The 16,612-nt window shown below is 39.6% G+C and overlaps 1 protein-coding gene across 20 annotated transcripts in view; it reads left to right on the top strand.

Moving 5' to 3' along the window:
* The window catches only part of LOC118337894 (receptor-type tyrosine-protein phosphatase delta), a gene marked incomplete at its 5' end in the record, with an annotated part of 344,600 nt that overhangs the window by 281,203 nt on the left and 46,785 nt on the right, over nucleotides 1-16,612 (top strand). For all 20 annotated transcript variants that reach the window (XM_035675051.1, XM_035675039.1, XM_035675038.1 and 17 more), the window contains 1 exon segment: nucleotides 15,471-15,659. In XM_035675051.1, the coding sequence (XP_035530944.1) occupies nucleotides 15,471-15,659 (189 nt within the window).

Genomic DNA, 16,612 nt, shown 5'->3' with positions numbered 1-16,612 from the left:
CGGACCAAAAAAAAAAAAAAATGAAAAACAGGAAAAAGCTTTTTCTTTCTCGGCTTTGGTGCGCTCACCCTCCTTACAATACCTCCTGTGGATACATATAAACCCAAAATATTGCCACTGTAAATGATCTGCAAGATTTTTATATCAATCTATCTACATTTCACTACCGTTGCTATGACACAGCAGGGATTCAACCTATACCCAGTTTGAGCATTTTCTATTTGCTAGACATCTGGTGTCTGGTAGGTCTTAGCAAAAAAATGTATTGTTACGCACTCTGGAAGCGGTGCCTTTAAAAAGCAAATAATGAATAAATGAACTGACTAATCATTACGAGCAGTGCTAGCAGTCACAGCTTGACAGACAAAGGAAAGGAAGCGAGATGAAAATCGAATATAAACAATGATGCCACAGTGCTGGCCACAGACAAGGATATCAAGGCTTACTATAATACAATAAACTCTAGCAAGCCATTTAATTTAAGTCTTTGCCTTAAGTTGTAGACATACATAATACAGCGATTTCCTTCTTTTTCAAAGACCCAACCTAAAGATGACTTTGACTTTCGAAAAGCTGGGAGAAAGCTGGCAGTGCACTGGGATAGCAGTGTACTGTATGAGGTAACACAAGGTTACCTCAGAGATGCATTATATATTATTTAGGGGACCAAAAAGCGCCCTGCTTTTACTACTTCGTACAGTACAATAAATACAGCACTGCTGGTTTGCTACTCATCATTCCACATGACATAAAGTGCAGTCTGAAAAATGCCACTGCACATTTTTTTTTTAAGTCTGGTCTGTCACCATGACTGGCAAAAAAGATTTCTTTTCTTCTTTGGCCCTTTTAGTGGAGAAACAGAAAACTTCCACACAAGTATGTTTTTTTGGATGGATTGGAGAGATAAATAAATAAGCAAAAAAAGATAAGTGATACTACACCAGGCCTAATACATACAAAGTGACTGTTCGTTTAGTTCATTTGGGCTCCAATGGTCTGTGGAAACGACTGCAAAGCATCTGTTGTGGGAAGCTCGCCACAGGGGGTGATGCCTAATTCCATGAAGGAAAAGCACATTGTTGTAATTGCCATGCTATGAGGAGAGGGGATTCGAGGTGACAAATCCAAAGTACTGGGGGATATTAGTATTCGGATGGGCCTCTAACTTGATGGGAAGTGCCATTAGTAATGAACTTCCAGGCTTAGAGAAGCGATTTGCATGAAAGGCGAACCCTGAAACGTAATGATGTTCCGAGTCAAATCTGCCAGGCCACGGCATGACGTACGGGTTCCCTTAGTACACTTTTTTTTCTTAAACTCTGTTTTGATTAACTCTGAGATGACCTGACTCATATGCGACTTGTGTCTTTGAATTAAGGTCGTCCTGATTTGCTTTGTAATTGAGAATGACAAGAAGGGATTGAGGAAAGAAGGAACAGCACATTTTGGGTGTCATGTCTGGAATATGATTTCAGTGAAGTGGTATTTGATCTCATTTATGGATATGCCTCTGTGAGAGCTTCTCACAAGGATGTCTGTCACTAGACAATTAGTACAGTTTGATTTCTTTTACACACACTTTTAAAACCATAAGTAAACAAAATAAATACCAGAAAATGTAGGCACAGCACCTCACAGGTTCTAGACTTTCTGCCAGCAGTAGTTCCAGCAGAATGGTGTGTGGATTTGAGTGCTGTAGTTCATGATTCAGGCATGATTAAGGATTTATATTGCATCCTCATACTCCCATTATGCTGTCAACAGCCATTTCCTGTGCCCCACACACAAGTGTGCAAACTTATGCAGCTGTGCACAACTTGACAGTGTGAGCGGAAAATGGGAAGCCGCTCTCCTGTGACGGAAAAACAGAATGCATCATTTCCATTTGTATGGAATGGTGCAATGGCACAGTCAAAGCCGTGTAGCCGAGACGGATCTTTCCACATACAATGAAAGGGCTGCTACATGATCAGTGATTATTCATAGACAATGCATGCACTCCGCTCTTTGTCACTGTTATGAGAAAAAAAGGTCCGTGCAGTTAATAAAAGACACCAAAAGCGGAATTATTTATATTCCATGCCTAGTATACTGATATCCATAAGATGCTGGTCAGTGTAAACGGTGTGTACCCACCTGCATAGCACTAACCTGTAGAAAATTGTGAGGAGTGACAGATAAGAGTAATTTAAAACGTACCGTAATGCTCATTCCTAACCATCGTTTTTCATCTGTATGCACCATTTTCTCTGTGCATAATGCCTTCCCTCTAACAAGTACTGAGTGAGAAATGAACAAAAGCTGGTCTGCATGCTCAAATTGCTTAGCAAGATAAATGCTGTGTCAGCTGTCTCGGACTGTCGGAGCAAGGGATGCAGTAGGGATGAAGCAAGTGACCATTGTAAAATTACTGTGCTTGTGATCAGTGGCTTGAAAAAAGGAGAGTAGGGGGCCAGCAGCGACCATACAATTCTCTGATTTACTGGCAGGAGCTCTATAGATGGCAAGACCTGGGCCGCCACATGGAACATTCAATTTTGTTAGAAAAATACATTTTTCCTCCAGAAAACGGTGCTGTGGAAACATGCTGACTCACTGTAGGAGTTTAAGTGTTTTGTTGAATATAAAAAGAAGATAATCTAAACTTCTTGGAACAGCATTTTTAGGTCTATTGGAATTGTATAACTCAAGTGGTCAGTCCACTTGATGCTAATATATCCTTCAGTATGTAGGACTATTACACTTGCTTGTCCTTGTCACTGTGTACTAGTGTTTCAGAAACTAGTAGTGTTTTAGCAGGTTTTCCATGTGAATAAGTAGTCATTCATTATTATTTGCAGAACATTTCGATGTGGAATCAACTACACAGACCATCAATTATCTTCATGTCCATTAGATGTTTCATAAAATATCCATATAGGCAGAGTTATTGCTTGGAATTTGTCCAATACCGACTTGATGCTACTCTCCCCACAATTCCCAATTTCACTCTCTCATACGTCACAGAAATGGAGTACATGATGACAAGTTATTCATTATTGTAATTAAAAAGATGGAGATTGACTGTCCTCACAGAAATTGATCTCACCCTAGAAAATAAATAAATAAATCACCCCCCCCCCAGTCCTCCTTATATCTTACTGCGTGGTTAACCATGGGAGCATAATCAGTATCTGTATGTATGTAGTATGTAAGATGATTTAAGACAAAATTGCTGCCAACAAGATGGATGTTGGATTTTTTAGTCTGCATAGTGCGTGAGAAAACATCTGCTAGAGCCACAAAGGCACTTGAACTGTACTCTGAACATGATAGATAACTCTGCACATGTTGTGGCTCTGTATTTGTTTTAATAAAAGTAAACACAGCCTCCTGAATTAATAATTATTGATTCAGACAAATGAGGAATGTGTTTTTCTGTAGTTTTTTACCCCCTCACTGGCCTTAGCTGCCACTGCTATCCACGGTTACTTTACAGTATTCCAGCGCAATTAGGTGACGATTTAAAAATGTGAATTGCTTCTTACATCTAATGGAAGTACACTTGAAAAGTAAATAATAAAATATGGTAAGGAAAGGTTAGACACCTGAAAAAAAATCTAATCAAAATCATTGATGTGAATATATATAAATATAATATTTAAATGTACACATACATGATGAACTAGTATCCAAATTTGTGCACATAACATAACACACTATATAGCAGAAAATTCAACATTTTTAACCAGGAATATCCCATTGGCTTGACTGGATGGGACACAAGGTCATGAAACTGAGAGTGCATAAGTCTGAGCCAGGTAGTCGAGGGGTGCTAATGTTAGTAGCTTTGATCCTAGTTGCACTCAAAAGTCATTTTCTACTAGATTAATTGGGTACTGCAGGGTCATCCTTAATGCATCTAATGATCTTGAGAAACTTTTCAAGCCTTGTAAGGCTGTTCGCTAATTACAACCAAACAACTCTGGACTGAGCAAAAACTGATGTGGCAAGAATTGATTTTTGGGTGTAATTAGTTGTCTTTACATTATTACATTCAGTACAGCAAAGACGAGTGTGGTGACTAATTAGATGTTTTATGTTTGCTTGAAAGGAAAGGGGGGGAACAAAACCTTACATATTCTCATTGCACGTTACATCGGCTGTAAACCCAGCTGTCAAATCTCAAAACATGTGGCCTCAATAAAGTCGTTTACATAATAAAATAATGCCACCCACTCCCTGCTGTGACACCCATCGTCTCCCGCACTCACTTTTGGGGAGAATGTCTGTCTGCTAAATTTGAAAAGCCTGATATAACCCCCATTTTCCATTAGGGCTCTTTGAGAGGCAAGAGGTCCTCTCTGCAGGATGTTAGCAAGCATGAATAATCTCTATACTCCCGTCTCCTGTCGCAAGCTTTTAGCTGTATCAATAATTGAAATGGCTGGTGCTAGGTTTTTACTTTCTTCAGAGGAAGTGAACTTGTATGAAGCCAGTTTCTTCAGACATTTATACCGCACGTCTTCCAGAGTACTTGCCTGAGTGTGATGATACCATGTTCAAATGGCAGTGACCCATAAAGATATCTGCCACTGTCATGCACAAAATGCCAAAAGTGATTAAAGTTCAGAGGATTTTGTGGAAGCTTTCTGACAGCTGGTGGGATGCTTTCTTGCTAGTCAAGTAATACACACCACCAATACACAAATGATATGCCTTGTGGCAATCCAAGCCAAGGTATTAGAAATGCCCGTTTGATCAAACTGACCCGCCTGCTTCCCAATGTATAGTACATGAAGGTTAATGAAGCAACTCAGTGTCTCACAGTTTCGCCTTCTGTCTTTTTTTCTGCCCAGTAGGAGGACTCACCTGGTTGCTGATAGTCTCCTGAGCCCGTGCTGGCTCCAGCTTCTGGCCTTTATCAGCTGAAATAAAAATAAATGCATCATCTTAAATAGTTGATTATAAATAATGACACCCAAACATATACATTATTAAACTCTGAAACATCCAGAATCATATATTCATCCCAAGTGGGCGGTAAGAGGGTAAATATACAATGAATAAGCCTGAAAACATAAAAACAGAACAGATGTCTGGCTGTATATGCATCAAAGTGACAGGAGTGTCTGTGAGAATGGAGGTGTCTCTAAGGAGAAGGTAGTGTGTGGTTGTTTATATATTTTCTGCCACGTCCTCTTTATTTGTGGATGCTTAATGCACTCAAGGGGATCAAATGAGGGTTGATGGACTGTTAAGAAAAAGATAAAAAAAAAGAAGAGGTGGCTTCCTAAGGTGCATCTCATGGAGCTGAGAGAAAATATGCGACATCCATTTTAGCTTTGTGTTTGGCAAATAGCTCAAAGCATTGTCAAATAGTTGTCTCCCTCCTACTATGAATATTACTAATACTAACGGGAAAAAATGCTGATGGCAGATAAGATGACGAGAGCGGGACTTTTTTTTTTCTTTCACCAACTCTTAAAAAAAAATAAAAAAATGGGGAACTGTTTTCTGAAGTAAATGGAATCATTGCTCAAGGTAACAACCAGCAAATGGAATATGCAAAGTGAAATCCTGAAGAGGGTGGGAGAGGGACAGAAGGCAAAGAAGGCGGGAGACAGACGAAGACAGATCGAGGGAGAGTCTTTAACATCAGGCATCTTTTAAAGTCTCCGATGGGCCGAGGCTGGATCGAGGCAGATAAAATCGTGAGGAAGGCGAACGCAAAAGACAATGGGAGTGTGGAAGAAAGACACAATTGTAGGTAGAGGAGGTCTTGAAATCTCCCCACCTTCCCCCTAGGTGATCTTTACTCAGAGCGGTACATCTGGCTGAGCTGACGTGTAGTCTGTAAAGCAAGAAGGGGGGGTGGGGGCATCTGAGCGTAAATGGAGCTTTGTGCCTGGCTTCCTGCCTGCCTTGCTGCTTGCCCAGCCAGGCCTGTAGAGAAAGGCCCCCTCTCCGCCCTTCCTGCTTCATCTCTCCTTTTCATCTCTCTCTTTACCCATCCATTTTAGCACTACCCCTAAGGGGCAACCGACACTAACACTCACTCTCTGCTTTCATTCTCTTCCTCCCACTCCCTTCGCTTATGTTGTAAATGGAGGAATATCACAGCTAATCCGTCATGTTTATGAATGACATGGGGCCTAGGGAGAGTTGGGGCGCCTTGCCAGAAGTGGCGTACATCTCTGTTGCATGCCCTCTGCTTGGCTGATCCAATCTGCCCCAGCAGCGATGGCCATAAAAAATGTCTATGGGGGATGGCAGGCTTGGAGGAACATTAGGCGGGGTCATTTTAAAGCATAACTCCAGCCGTTTCTGACCTGGATCCCATTTCTCCGCCACTTTCTGTCAAATTCTACTCAAATTCCAACCAAAATCCCAACAGCTGCTTCTCTATGGAGTTAGCGTAATTTCCACTGTGCTTTCTGTCTTGGGACATGAACGGTGAAAAGTAATTATTTTCTTATAGGTAGTGTATGATCCAAGATGTAGAGATCTACAGCTAGTTTTCCAATGTCATTCAGAATGAGGAACGGCTTGAATTGTTCATCTGTGAAGGGTTTTTCTGGGGGAAAAAGGCCTGATGATTAATAGTTTGACTCTACAATGGTTTCCTCATAATCTCAGGCATTAGGCGAGGGGTTTTAATGACAAATAAGCAGCATTCAATTAATTATACAATCTCAAAGGGGATTTATGGAAGCAACAATCAGTGCAGGGCAAAGGGGGAGAGGATGCTATTTTTCACTGAGACAGAGAGCCATGAACCACAGGTTACGAGAGCGTTCTATGCCTTCACCTTCCTCATATATTTTGTTCCAACGTTCATCATCGCAGAAGTCTTAAGGAGCACACTGGATAGTATTTCACAATCCATTCCTAATTTGCTCCTTTAGGCAACAAGGGTAAAATAAAATTTTAGTGGGTACTAGTCCCTTGTTGTCTGTCCTTGGGTTTTAGCAGTTTTCTGAAAGACACAGTATTTGTTCAGCAAATCACCGAACTAACTTTACTGAGGTACAGAACTAGTGAGACTTAATGCCACTTTGTGCTGGAGTGGGCCTGTCCCTCTTAAAACTCTATTACAGTAAATTGGAATTAGCCGTTTGAGCCAACGGTGGCACATTCACAGTAATATTCATTAGCGTGCTCTATACCTGTAGAATCAACTAATGAACTAAACCAAGGCATATTTCCGTCAGCTCAACTCTTACTGCTTATTTCTGCAGCACTGAAGTACCCAATTTTTCACTGCACTAAATTACAGTATACTGGGGAACTTTTTTTTTCTGTGACACATTCAGCAGACACATGCAGACAAACACACAAAATTAGAGGGGCCGCTAACAGAATTCTCTAAGCTACCCACTGCATCGCAGTTACAAAGACTGACATACATTTGTGTCCTCAGTAGAGATAAAAGGATCATCGGGTTTCATAGCAAACATGAACTCTCCAGCACTCTGCTAGATACAACAGGATTAGTTCTGACCTGCAAGTCTTGCACAGACACATTTGTAAACCTAAACTGGAAGGCAATCATGCCTTGCCACTTAACATTTTCTCATATCAGTTTGTCTAAGGCTTCGGAGCATAAAGGACTGTGGCCCCAGGCATATAATTGGGATGTGCTCTCACATTTGAGCTCCTCTTGAGTCTTTTCCAGCCTTGGCAATCATAAAAACCACATCAGTCCAGACACATGCCATGTTTTAAAACAATTTGAAGGTTAACTCAGAGTTCACTAGTCTGTGAATCCTTAAAAAACAACTGCGGAAGGTGAATTTTAAGAATTCTTCCCCACCACACACTAGTGTGTGTCTTATTAGATGGAAGTGCTGAGCATTTTGTTTTCCATTATTGGATTAGTTAAGCAATATCTACCTTGTGCAGGTGCCAGGAGGCTTATTTGGGAAATCTTGCTCAAAGGAAGCTCTAGGGGGAAAACCTAATCTTATTTAGACTGGACAACATATGTGCCAAACAGCACTGGGATGTATCAATGAGATAAATACAGGCTTTAGATTCTCTGAGGGCATTTAGGGAAAATTTAGACGTCTCAATTTGTAATTTCTTCTGTTTGCTCAGCAATGATGCAGATGTGCTTTTATACTCTGCATGCTTGTCTGACATGTTGGCTTCTAAATGAATGGCTAAACCTGCCAGTCACAAATGATACTTTACACTTTTAAAATTAAGCGTCGCAAGTGAGTGTCTGGATCTAACCCAGGTCTAGGTCTAGATACTGTAGCTCCTTAGTAAAGCAGTAACATAAGTAGAAACCAAGTTAAGCATAGAAAGAATATAATTTTTTTTACCAGATCTAGTAAATTACATCAATATCAATGCCTGTTTTTTTTTTGTGAAAATAGGAAATAAGAGATATAAGCTAGACAAAATATGAATACGTCCTGGTCCCATGGTAAAAAAAAATCATGTGGGGACAAGTTTCACCTCTACAAAAGTTTATGGGCAGAATGATGGATGCGGTGTTCAGTAAAGCAACTCTGTCTGAGTCCAAGTTTGAGATAGTTTAACCAAGCTGCAGGTAGCTGATAAAGCAAAGGGTGGGCTCAGATTTAGAACCCGTCAATCATTAGGTGCTAGATTGTAAAAGTACACCTTTTTCCACAGCGTCAAGTGTACCTTGTAAGTAGAGCAAGGAAATCAGCAACGATGTGGGTGAAAGTAGTGAAACATTAGAGGGAGGTAAAAGAGGAAAATAGAACAGATGCCGTCATAGAATTGGCACAAAATGGAATTGCTGTCTGCCTTTGTTAATCAAGAGCTCTTACGTTTGGTTGAGTAATTTTGTTTGTGTGAAAACAAAAGCATAATTAACAGTTCCCTCTCCCATGCCAAAGGAAAAAAAAATAATTGAATACGTCAGTTGAACAAGAGCCGAACAGAACATTTTGTTGAAGAGGATTCAGGTCGTCTCTGAACGGATGTATTAACTAGGCTTGCAACAAATTTTTAGAGAACTGTAAACAAATTATAATGGACAATGTTTCAGTGTTAATGTGTTCCAAATCAGCAACCTCATTTTGGAGAAAAAAAAAGTTTATGCCACAAAGACCAAATGTCTTGCTCTCAGAGACTCTTGGTTAAATATATCTGTGTCTCAAGTTTTGATTTTCTGTGACTCACTCCTACAAGTCTTTCATCTTTCACCTTAAATTGTGTGTATGGAATTCCTTTCCCTTCCTCCTAATTACCTTTTACTAGTTTATAAAAAACACAAGTCCTAATTCAATCTAGGTCAGCTAATGCATTAGCAAGCCATGAAACAAGCCAATTCCAAATGATGTCCTTGTGAGCAGCAAGAGTGCTGTATGATTAACATGATTAGCACCCTAACCCTGCTAAATTCTCCTATCTTCTTTCTCACTTCTTTGGATTTTTGAGCGTGGAAAGAGCTTTAATCAGTGTCCCTCAACTTCAAATTATATGCTAAGGCATGGTGGGGAAAAATGGCTTTGGCTCAGGCTGCTGAGAAAAATAAGCACTGCTGTCACACTCCATGGGTAATGTTTTGTGGCTCGTCTTTTTGTGCTGGCTAAAATCTTATCTTGGAAGGGGTAGAGAGAATCAGATTGATTCCTAAACTGGGCAAAGATAATCTTGAGGACAAGGGGAAAAAAGGAGTGTAAAATATAAGAGTGTCATACTGCAAAGACATCTGCCCCAAATTCCCAGACTTCCATAATCCAGCATCTTTGGCAAAAGGGATTCCCAAACAACAATACATCTTGAGACACACTTTTTCTCCACCACTCCGCCACAGCAAGTGACCTGTGACAGCCTCTTTGAGGACATTGTATTCACTCAAATACGTCCAACAAATATATCTTATTATGGCCTGCAGGGATTTTCCCTGAAGAATAACCTCAACCGCGGGGTGAAAAGTCTTGTTCCGCTTGAAAAGAAAAGGGTCGGACTGAATCCAATCCTTGTGCAGCAACCACGGAACTTAAGCCAGAATGTGACCGGAAAGGTTTATGTTTTTTATGGCTTCACTTGGAAAGTCCGGTGCAATAACGGATCATTTTCTTCTCAAATTCCTTTGAACTTATTGGTTAAATATGGAGCCAAATGTGATTTCAGTGACATAAAACAGTATCCACATCTTACATAATTAGACTTAATCAGATTTGCACTAGATTTCCAACATTTTCCTTCTTTTGTGTTACTACACAATGAAAGAATGTCTTTTTTTAGCGCATTGTGTGGAGTCAATCATCACTGTGTACATTAGTAGGTATACTGTAGGTGCTATGCAGGAGAGAGGAACATGTTATTAATTGGGTTTCTGGAGCACCGTGTACCACAGCTGTCAACATCTGACAAACTCAAATAGACCTCCTAGCCTTAGTTTTACTGTCTGGTTCCACTATATTTCCAATTTATTCCAGTCCATAAGTGTAACCTGTAATACTTCATTACATTACCTCAGACTGCACATACACACACGTGCCTTGGTGTAGCACGACCTGAGCAAATGTGTAAACAGTTAACAGATCATGTTTGTATGGTACATTTATCTGTTGAGACTCAATTAGGCTTATTTAATTAGAGCCTAAACAAGGAGGATATTACTTCAGTTTGTCACTCAAGTCATTACAGCACAGCAGGTGAGAAGTTTACTTTTTTCACCCAGTGTACACTGGTAGCTGCAGTATGACAACAAATTGTGCTGAATTTATGCTGCACTTAAGCAAGATGTTAGAAACTGAAATGGCCACTGTTGTCATATAAGGCAAATGTGATTTCACTTGTGCTCGTATTTTGTACGTGTGATCAATAGATATAATCTGCTAATGGGTTGAGTTTATGTCTAGTGGCCTTATGTCTTCAGCAAAAATCTGCTCGCTGAGGTACTTTTCAAGCCAATGTCCTTTTTATACTCCTCCCATACTTGGCACAATGCACTCATATGGCCTGATAGCCTGGCGGTGGCTAATGTGTGCAAATTGTCATTGGGAGTCTTTTTATATCAAGTACCAGTGCTCAGCACTTCTCTAGAAGGTGACTTCAGCATTTCTCTCCCTTCCATCTCATTTAGTGTGTAGATCCATTGTTGAATATACAGTATGGGTCTGTAAAGCAGAAACTGCCCTTGTCTTAGACTGTCCTTGAGATTGCAGTTCTCAGTGAGGTAGATTAAGGAAGTGGGGAAAATCTGTTAAAACACCTTTTTTTCTGTTAAAGGTTCAGTGTGTAGGATTTAGTAGTATCTAGCGGGGTATTTGCAGATTGCATCTCACTTGTTGAATATACAACTTGTCTAATTACCACTCCAGGATGCAGCTCAGAGTTTCTAAAGTGGTAATGAAGTGGCTCCTTGCTCATAATTTATGTAATCACAAGTTGAAAACCAACCTCTAGACTGTTAGCGGAACTGCAAACACGGCACATGGGAAAAACTGCTAGCCGCTCGGCCCCTGGTTGATTAATTTTCATTCTTTAGCTTTAAACGCTGTCAATAACCTAACTTCTGCAAAAAAGATACGACAAACAAGTCTTGGCTCAAATTAAATAGTGATTAATCCGATTCCATTTCGGTCTCCATCTTGTAAGGAAAATGCTGCAGCAGTGCTGTTGACATGAGTTGTTAATCACAGCACAAGCTAGCAAATGTGTTCAATTTCCCTCCCCTATTTATTATCACAATGGCAATCCTCTTTGTGAAGCAAATGAAGTGTAGCTGAGAGTTGCAAGGAGCTTAAAAATGTCAAAGTACTCATGTTTATTATTCCTTTTTTTGTATCTTAATCTCAAGTTCTATGCAAGAAAAGTTTTTAAGATACCTCACAGTTGATGTCATGACTTTGTGGCCATTCTAGATGAGCACGAGTGCACAAAGCAGCTGTAAAATACATTTCTGGGCTAAGCAAGAATGCATTCAAAAGGCCAGAAACCTTTTGTAACAGATTTATTTAATTCATTAATTTTAAATGCGCTGCCTTGAGTCATATCATCTCCCCGCACTGGAGTTACGGGCTAGCATCATGTAACACGTATTTTATAGAGGGAAGATGGGTTTGGCGAAAGTGCCCTTTGTACACATGAACAAGTTCTTCACAATTTTAGCTATACTGTATTTAATCCCTAGTGTAAATCAGACATGAATACTACTGCATCCTTATTCTGTCCTAACATTTTACAGGATTCTGATTTTGAAAAGCTATCATGTTGACAAAGGCTCAACCATTTATAATTTAAATTGAATGTTGTCCCACAACCTCTTCTTTTCTCCTTAGAGCTGAATAACCAGGGACATTGCATACTGCAGCATGAGAACAATTCTGACGTCTTAAAGGACAGCTAAATTATGATCTCTTGAGTACTCTGTTTTAGAATACATTGCAATTTCACAGGAGTTGCTTTTTAGTTCGCATGGATTGTCACATCCAATTACTATATTCAACACGCATCCATGCTCCTAGGCTTGCTTCTGGCTATTGTGTTTGATCAGGTATACTTTTGACTCACTGTAGAATCGACTAATTGTCTGTTCGACCTTGAACAGGCTGAAGGGAGCCTGGACAGGAGCTACCTTGTACAATTAATTCCTTTCACCCTCCTCCCTGTCTTTCTCCATTTGAATTAGCACCTTTGAAAGTGCAGTTTCTCACATTAGACTATTCCTTCACTACTTTATTGTCGTTAACGTGTTGCTTTTAAAAAAGATAAGTTGTTGCAACCAGGCATTTTGTCCTGTTACTTTTACCCTTATTCCTGCATGGTATCCATGCATTTTGCTCCTTTTGGTGAATGCACTGTGTCACCAAATTTAAAATAGTGTGACATGTTGTATGTACGAATATCTGAAACTATTTAAATGTATGTGTTGATTGTAAATGTAAAAAATACACAACACATGGAAATGTGAATGATGATCAAAGTACACAGTTTAATGAATGTTTGCACCTTTTATAAACCTAATAATCTTTAACTTTTTTTTTTTACTATGTTGATGTTGGTGCTGTATAAGACTAGTCATACAGCATGTAGTACACACACACACACATTCAAAAACAAATGCACTACAAGTAAACTTTTCTCATCTCCACTCCAGGATGCAGCTCAGAGTTCCTAAAGTAGTAATGAAGTGGCTCCTTGCTAATAATTTATGTAACCACAAGTTGAAAACCAACCTCCTGACTGTTTGCGGAACTGCAAACATGGCTCTTGGGAAAAACTGCTAGCCGCTCTGCCCCTGATTGATTAATTTTCATTCTCTAGCTTTAACACGTTGTCAATGAACCCAACTTCTGCAAAAAGATACGACAAACAAGTCGAGGCTCAAATTAAATAGTGATTCATCTAATTCAATTTTGGCCTCTTTGTCTTGAAAATGCTGCTGTGTTGATGCAGTTGTAAATAAGGAGGCTAATAGAGTTTTTAAAGCCTATCAATCTAAAATTTAATGAAGCACAGTTGAAGCAGATATGAACAGTGACAAAAACAAGTTTAACAGGAAATAAAAAGACATATGGGAAAATTCGAAATGTTTTATCCAAGAACAAAATTCTATCCTCCAACTTAACTTTTTCTACTTTAACTATGATGTTGAGTAAATATGACCACTGTGTGAGCAAGTGGTTATTGTTTTAATGAGCAGCACATCAATTTTGTGCAAACAAGTAAACCCAGTGCCACACACCTACCCACCAAACTTTTAACAAGAGTATAGTTGCCACATCACTCATTACCTTAATGGATACTGAAAGGGATAAAGATAACATACATCTTGCACATCATGTCAAGGACTTACAGTGATTAACCATATTGGGAAGCATGGGCCAAGAAGTCCTGCATAACTAACAGTGTGCAACTGCCAAGAAAATGAGCAGTGTTAAAAGCATGCATTATATAGGATTAAAATTCATTAAACCAATTTGAGAAGACCAAAAAGCAATGCTGCTGTGTGTTGGTCGTTGCAAAACATGCAACAAACAGTTTCCTTCCATCCCTGTCAAAACACACGTCAGTTCAGGCAGGGACACAGAGTTGCATCGGAAAGTTTTGCAGTTCAGTCTGAAGTCAGTTAATTGTGATACAGTTTCTTTCTGAGAAGATTTATCCATCGAGCTGGTTTCTCATGCCAGATACCCAAAAGCATTGTTGGAAGGCAGCCATGATTGTCGTTTGGCTGTGTGCAGACTATGGCATCTCAAAGCTGTTTCCAGACTGATGTCTCCTCATGAAAATTTAATGAAGAAAGTGTTTCCAAAAAGGTGCCGTTTATGAGAGCAACGGAAGACACTAATTAGTCATATCACAGCAGGGAAAGGAAAACTTAAAGGTGCACATAAACCTCATTGGCATTCAGAATAAGCAGGTTTTGTTTTGCAGATTAACACTTAGCTAACATTTTAGAGAGGAAAACATTTTGCATATGGAGATCTTGTGGCGTGTATGGAATATTCCACTCTGCGCCCTCTCAAAGTTCACTTGCTGCAAGCCAAAAATACTTCCTGTTCAGAGTGCTGAGCTTCAGACAAAGCTGCTCTAGGTTTTGATTTTCTTTATTTTGCTAAAAGAACATGTTTGGAGCAAGGAGCAATGTGAGTTATCTTCTCTAACATCTCCAAACAGCAACAAGATGTAGCTTGTTTAATCTGTGAGTTGAGACACAGGCAGAAAGAAGACAGCTTACAGCACAGCAAAGCCACCTGCCATCTTCAAAGAACTTCAAAGCTCCACCTCACCAAAATACACATTTAGCCAGTGTTGCTATGGTTTCCTCCTTTTTGTCATTTAAAGAATAGAAATGCATTTTGGGGAAAAACCTTGTAGATTTTCTTGCATTGAATTAGATGGGATGATCAATACCATTGTGAACATCTTGTTTGTTTAATCCATACGAAAAGGAGTCACTGCATCCTGCTAAGTATTCCCCCTCATAAGCCCTTTTAAAACCAAATTGTTTACATTTTTTAGATTAAAAAAATGAGATGTTAATAAATTAGGTTAAAAAAAAAAAGATGTTTGGATGTGCTGTTAGGCAGATTTTACTGCATGTGGACAAAACCTGGCTACTGTATGTCTTCGAGTCCTAATGCTAACCTAAGCTAAGTGACTCCTAACTTCATATTCAATGGACAGATATGAGAGTGGTATGCCGTTTTCCATTTTCACTTCATTTTCATGTCCTTGTCAATAACACATATGGGTAGGGAAAAGAGTTTTTAAATGTCATAGCTTTAGAAATAATGAATGATAGATGAGTTAATATTGTGACAAAAGTTTAACTATCTCGCAACATTACTGTCTCTTTGCTACTATGCACCCTCATCTACCTATGACCAAAAAACTATTTGCCCTATTTTTCACTCATTCTGCCGCTCTGCAGTCCAATGACTATAATTTCCACTATCACTACCTCCTCACTAGCTCTGCACAGGGTTTCCAGAGGACCAGTGACTTTCTGAATCTGACCTCTGCCACAATGTCTTTCCATCTGTCTCCAGAGGACCAGCTGCCCCCTGGTTTCCCCACCATAGACATGGGCCCACAGTTGAAAGTGGTGGAGCGAACGCGCACTGCCACAATGCTCTGTGCCGCCAGTGGCAACCCTGACCCTGACATCTCCTGGTTCAAAGACTTCCTCCCTGTCAACACCACCAACAACAATGGGCGCATTAAACAGCTCAGATCAGGTAGGTTTCCTCTGCTGAAAACTTAATTACAAAACAGGGAGTCTTCTTTCTTGTTATCCTCTATCTGATCTGCTCCCCCTGTTGTCTCTGTTCTTTCATCCTCTTCTTCCTCCCATAATTTAACTTCTCATTTGGCTTTTCATTTTGTAGGTAATGGCATTGTTTCTACTATTTCCTGTCCTCTACTCTCTGTACGCCCCGGTGTGTGTTGTCTGTATGTGCGTCTCCCTTTGTCTTCCAGTGTTGTCATGGGCTGTTGGGATTGTTTCCCCTCTGTGTTTGCTGGCTTCTGCCCTAACTTCTGCCCTCATTGCTCACTGCTGTGACTTTTTACAACAAATTATTTTGCTGTTTTGTGTTGATTTCCTTTCCACTGCATTGGTGCAGTATTTTTTGGATCCATTCTCTTCATTTCTTATGTCTTTTTTTAACAATTAATATTCAACATTCGGCTTCATTCAGAATCTGCTAAGGAGTGCACATGATTTTAAAATAGGACAACGTGCAGAAAAGCAAATGAATCATCGTCCTTGTGCATTTGTTGAAATTTTACTTATCAAAAGAGGGATCCTTGAACCTCCTCTGAATAAATATTTGCTTTGTCTAAGAACTTTATTTAGGTTAAAGACAAACATCTAATTCTGACCACTAATCAGCCACAGTAGTGCGTAAATCTTCATAAGGCTTTTCCCCTACCCCTTGATTCTTTGAATTTACAGCCCCTGCTTTAATGTGTAGATGCCAGCTTTGTTTTTATTTGCCTGTGATATACCCTAATATACCCATTCACCTGAATATCCCAAGTTTGATTTCAATATCTCAATCTAGAGGTTATTCTATTTTCTAAAACAATGTTACAGAAATCATAGCTTGCAGCTTTCTGTGCTGGCTAACGGCAACACATTAGCACAACTACTTGTAAATTTTAAGTCTTGTATGTTTGACCACCTGTC

This window comes from Morone saxatilis, unplaced genomic scaffold (assembly GCF_004916995.1).
Source record: "Morone saxatilis isolate NCDOM2014 unplaced genomic scaffold, NCSU_SB_2.0 Contig4, whole genome shotgun sequence".
NCBI lineage: Eukaryota > Metazoa > Chordata > Actinopteri > Moronidae > Morone > Morone saxatilis.
Note: the sequence above shows the minus strand (reverse complement) of the source record. Positions and strands in the feature narration are given on the sequence as shown.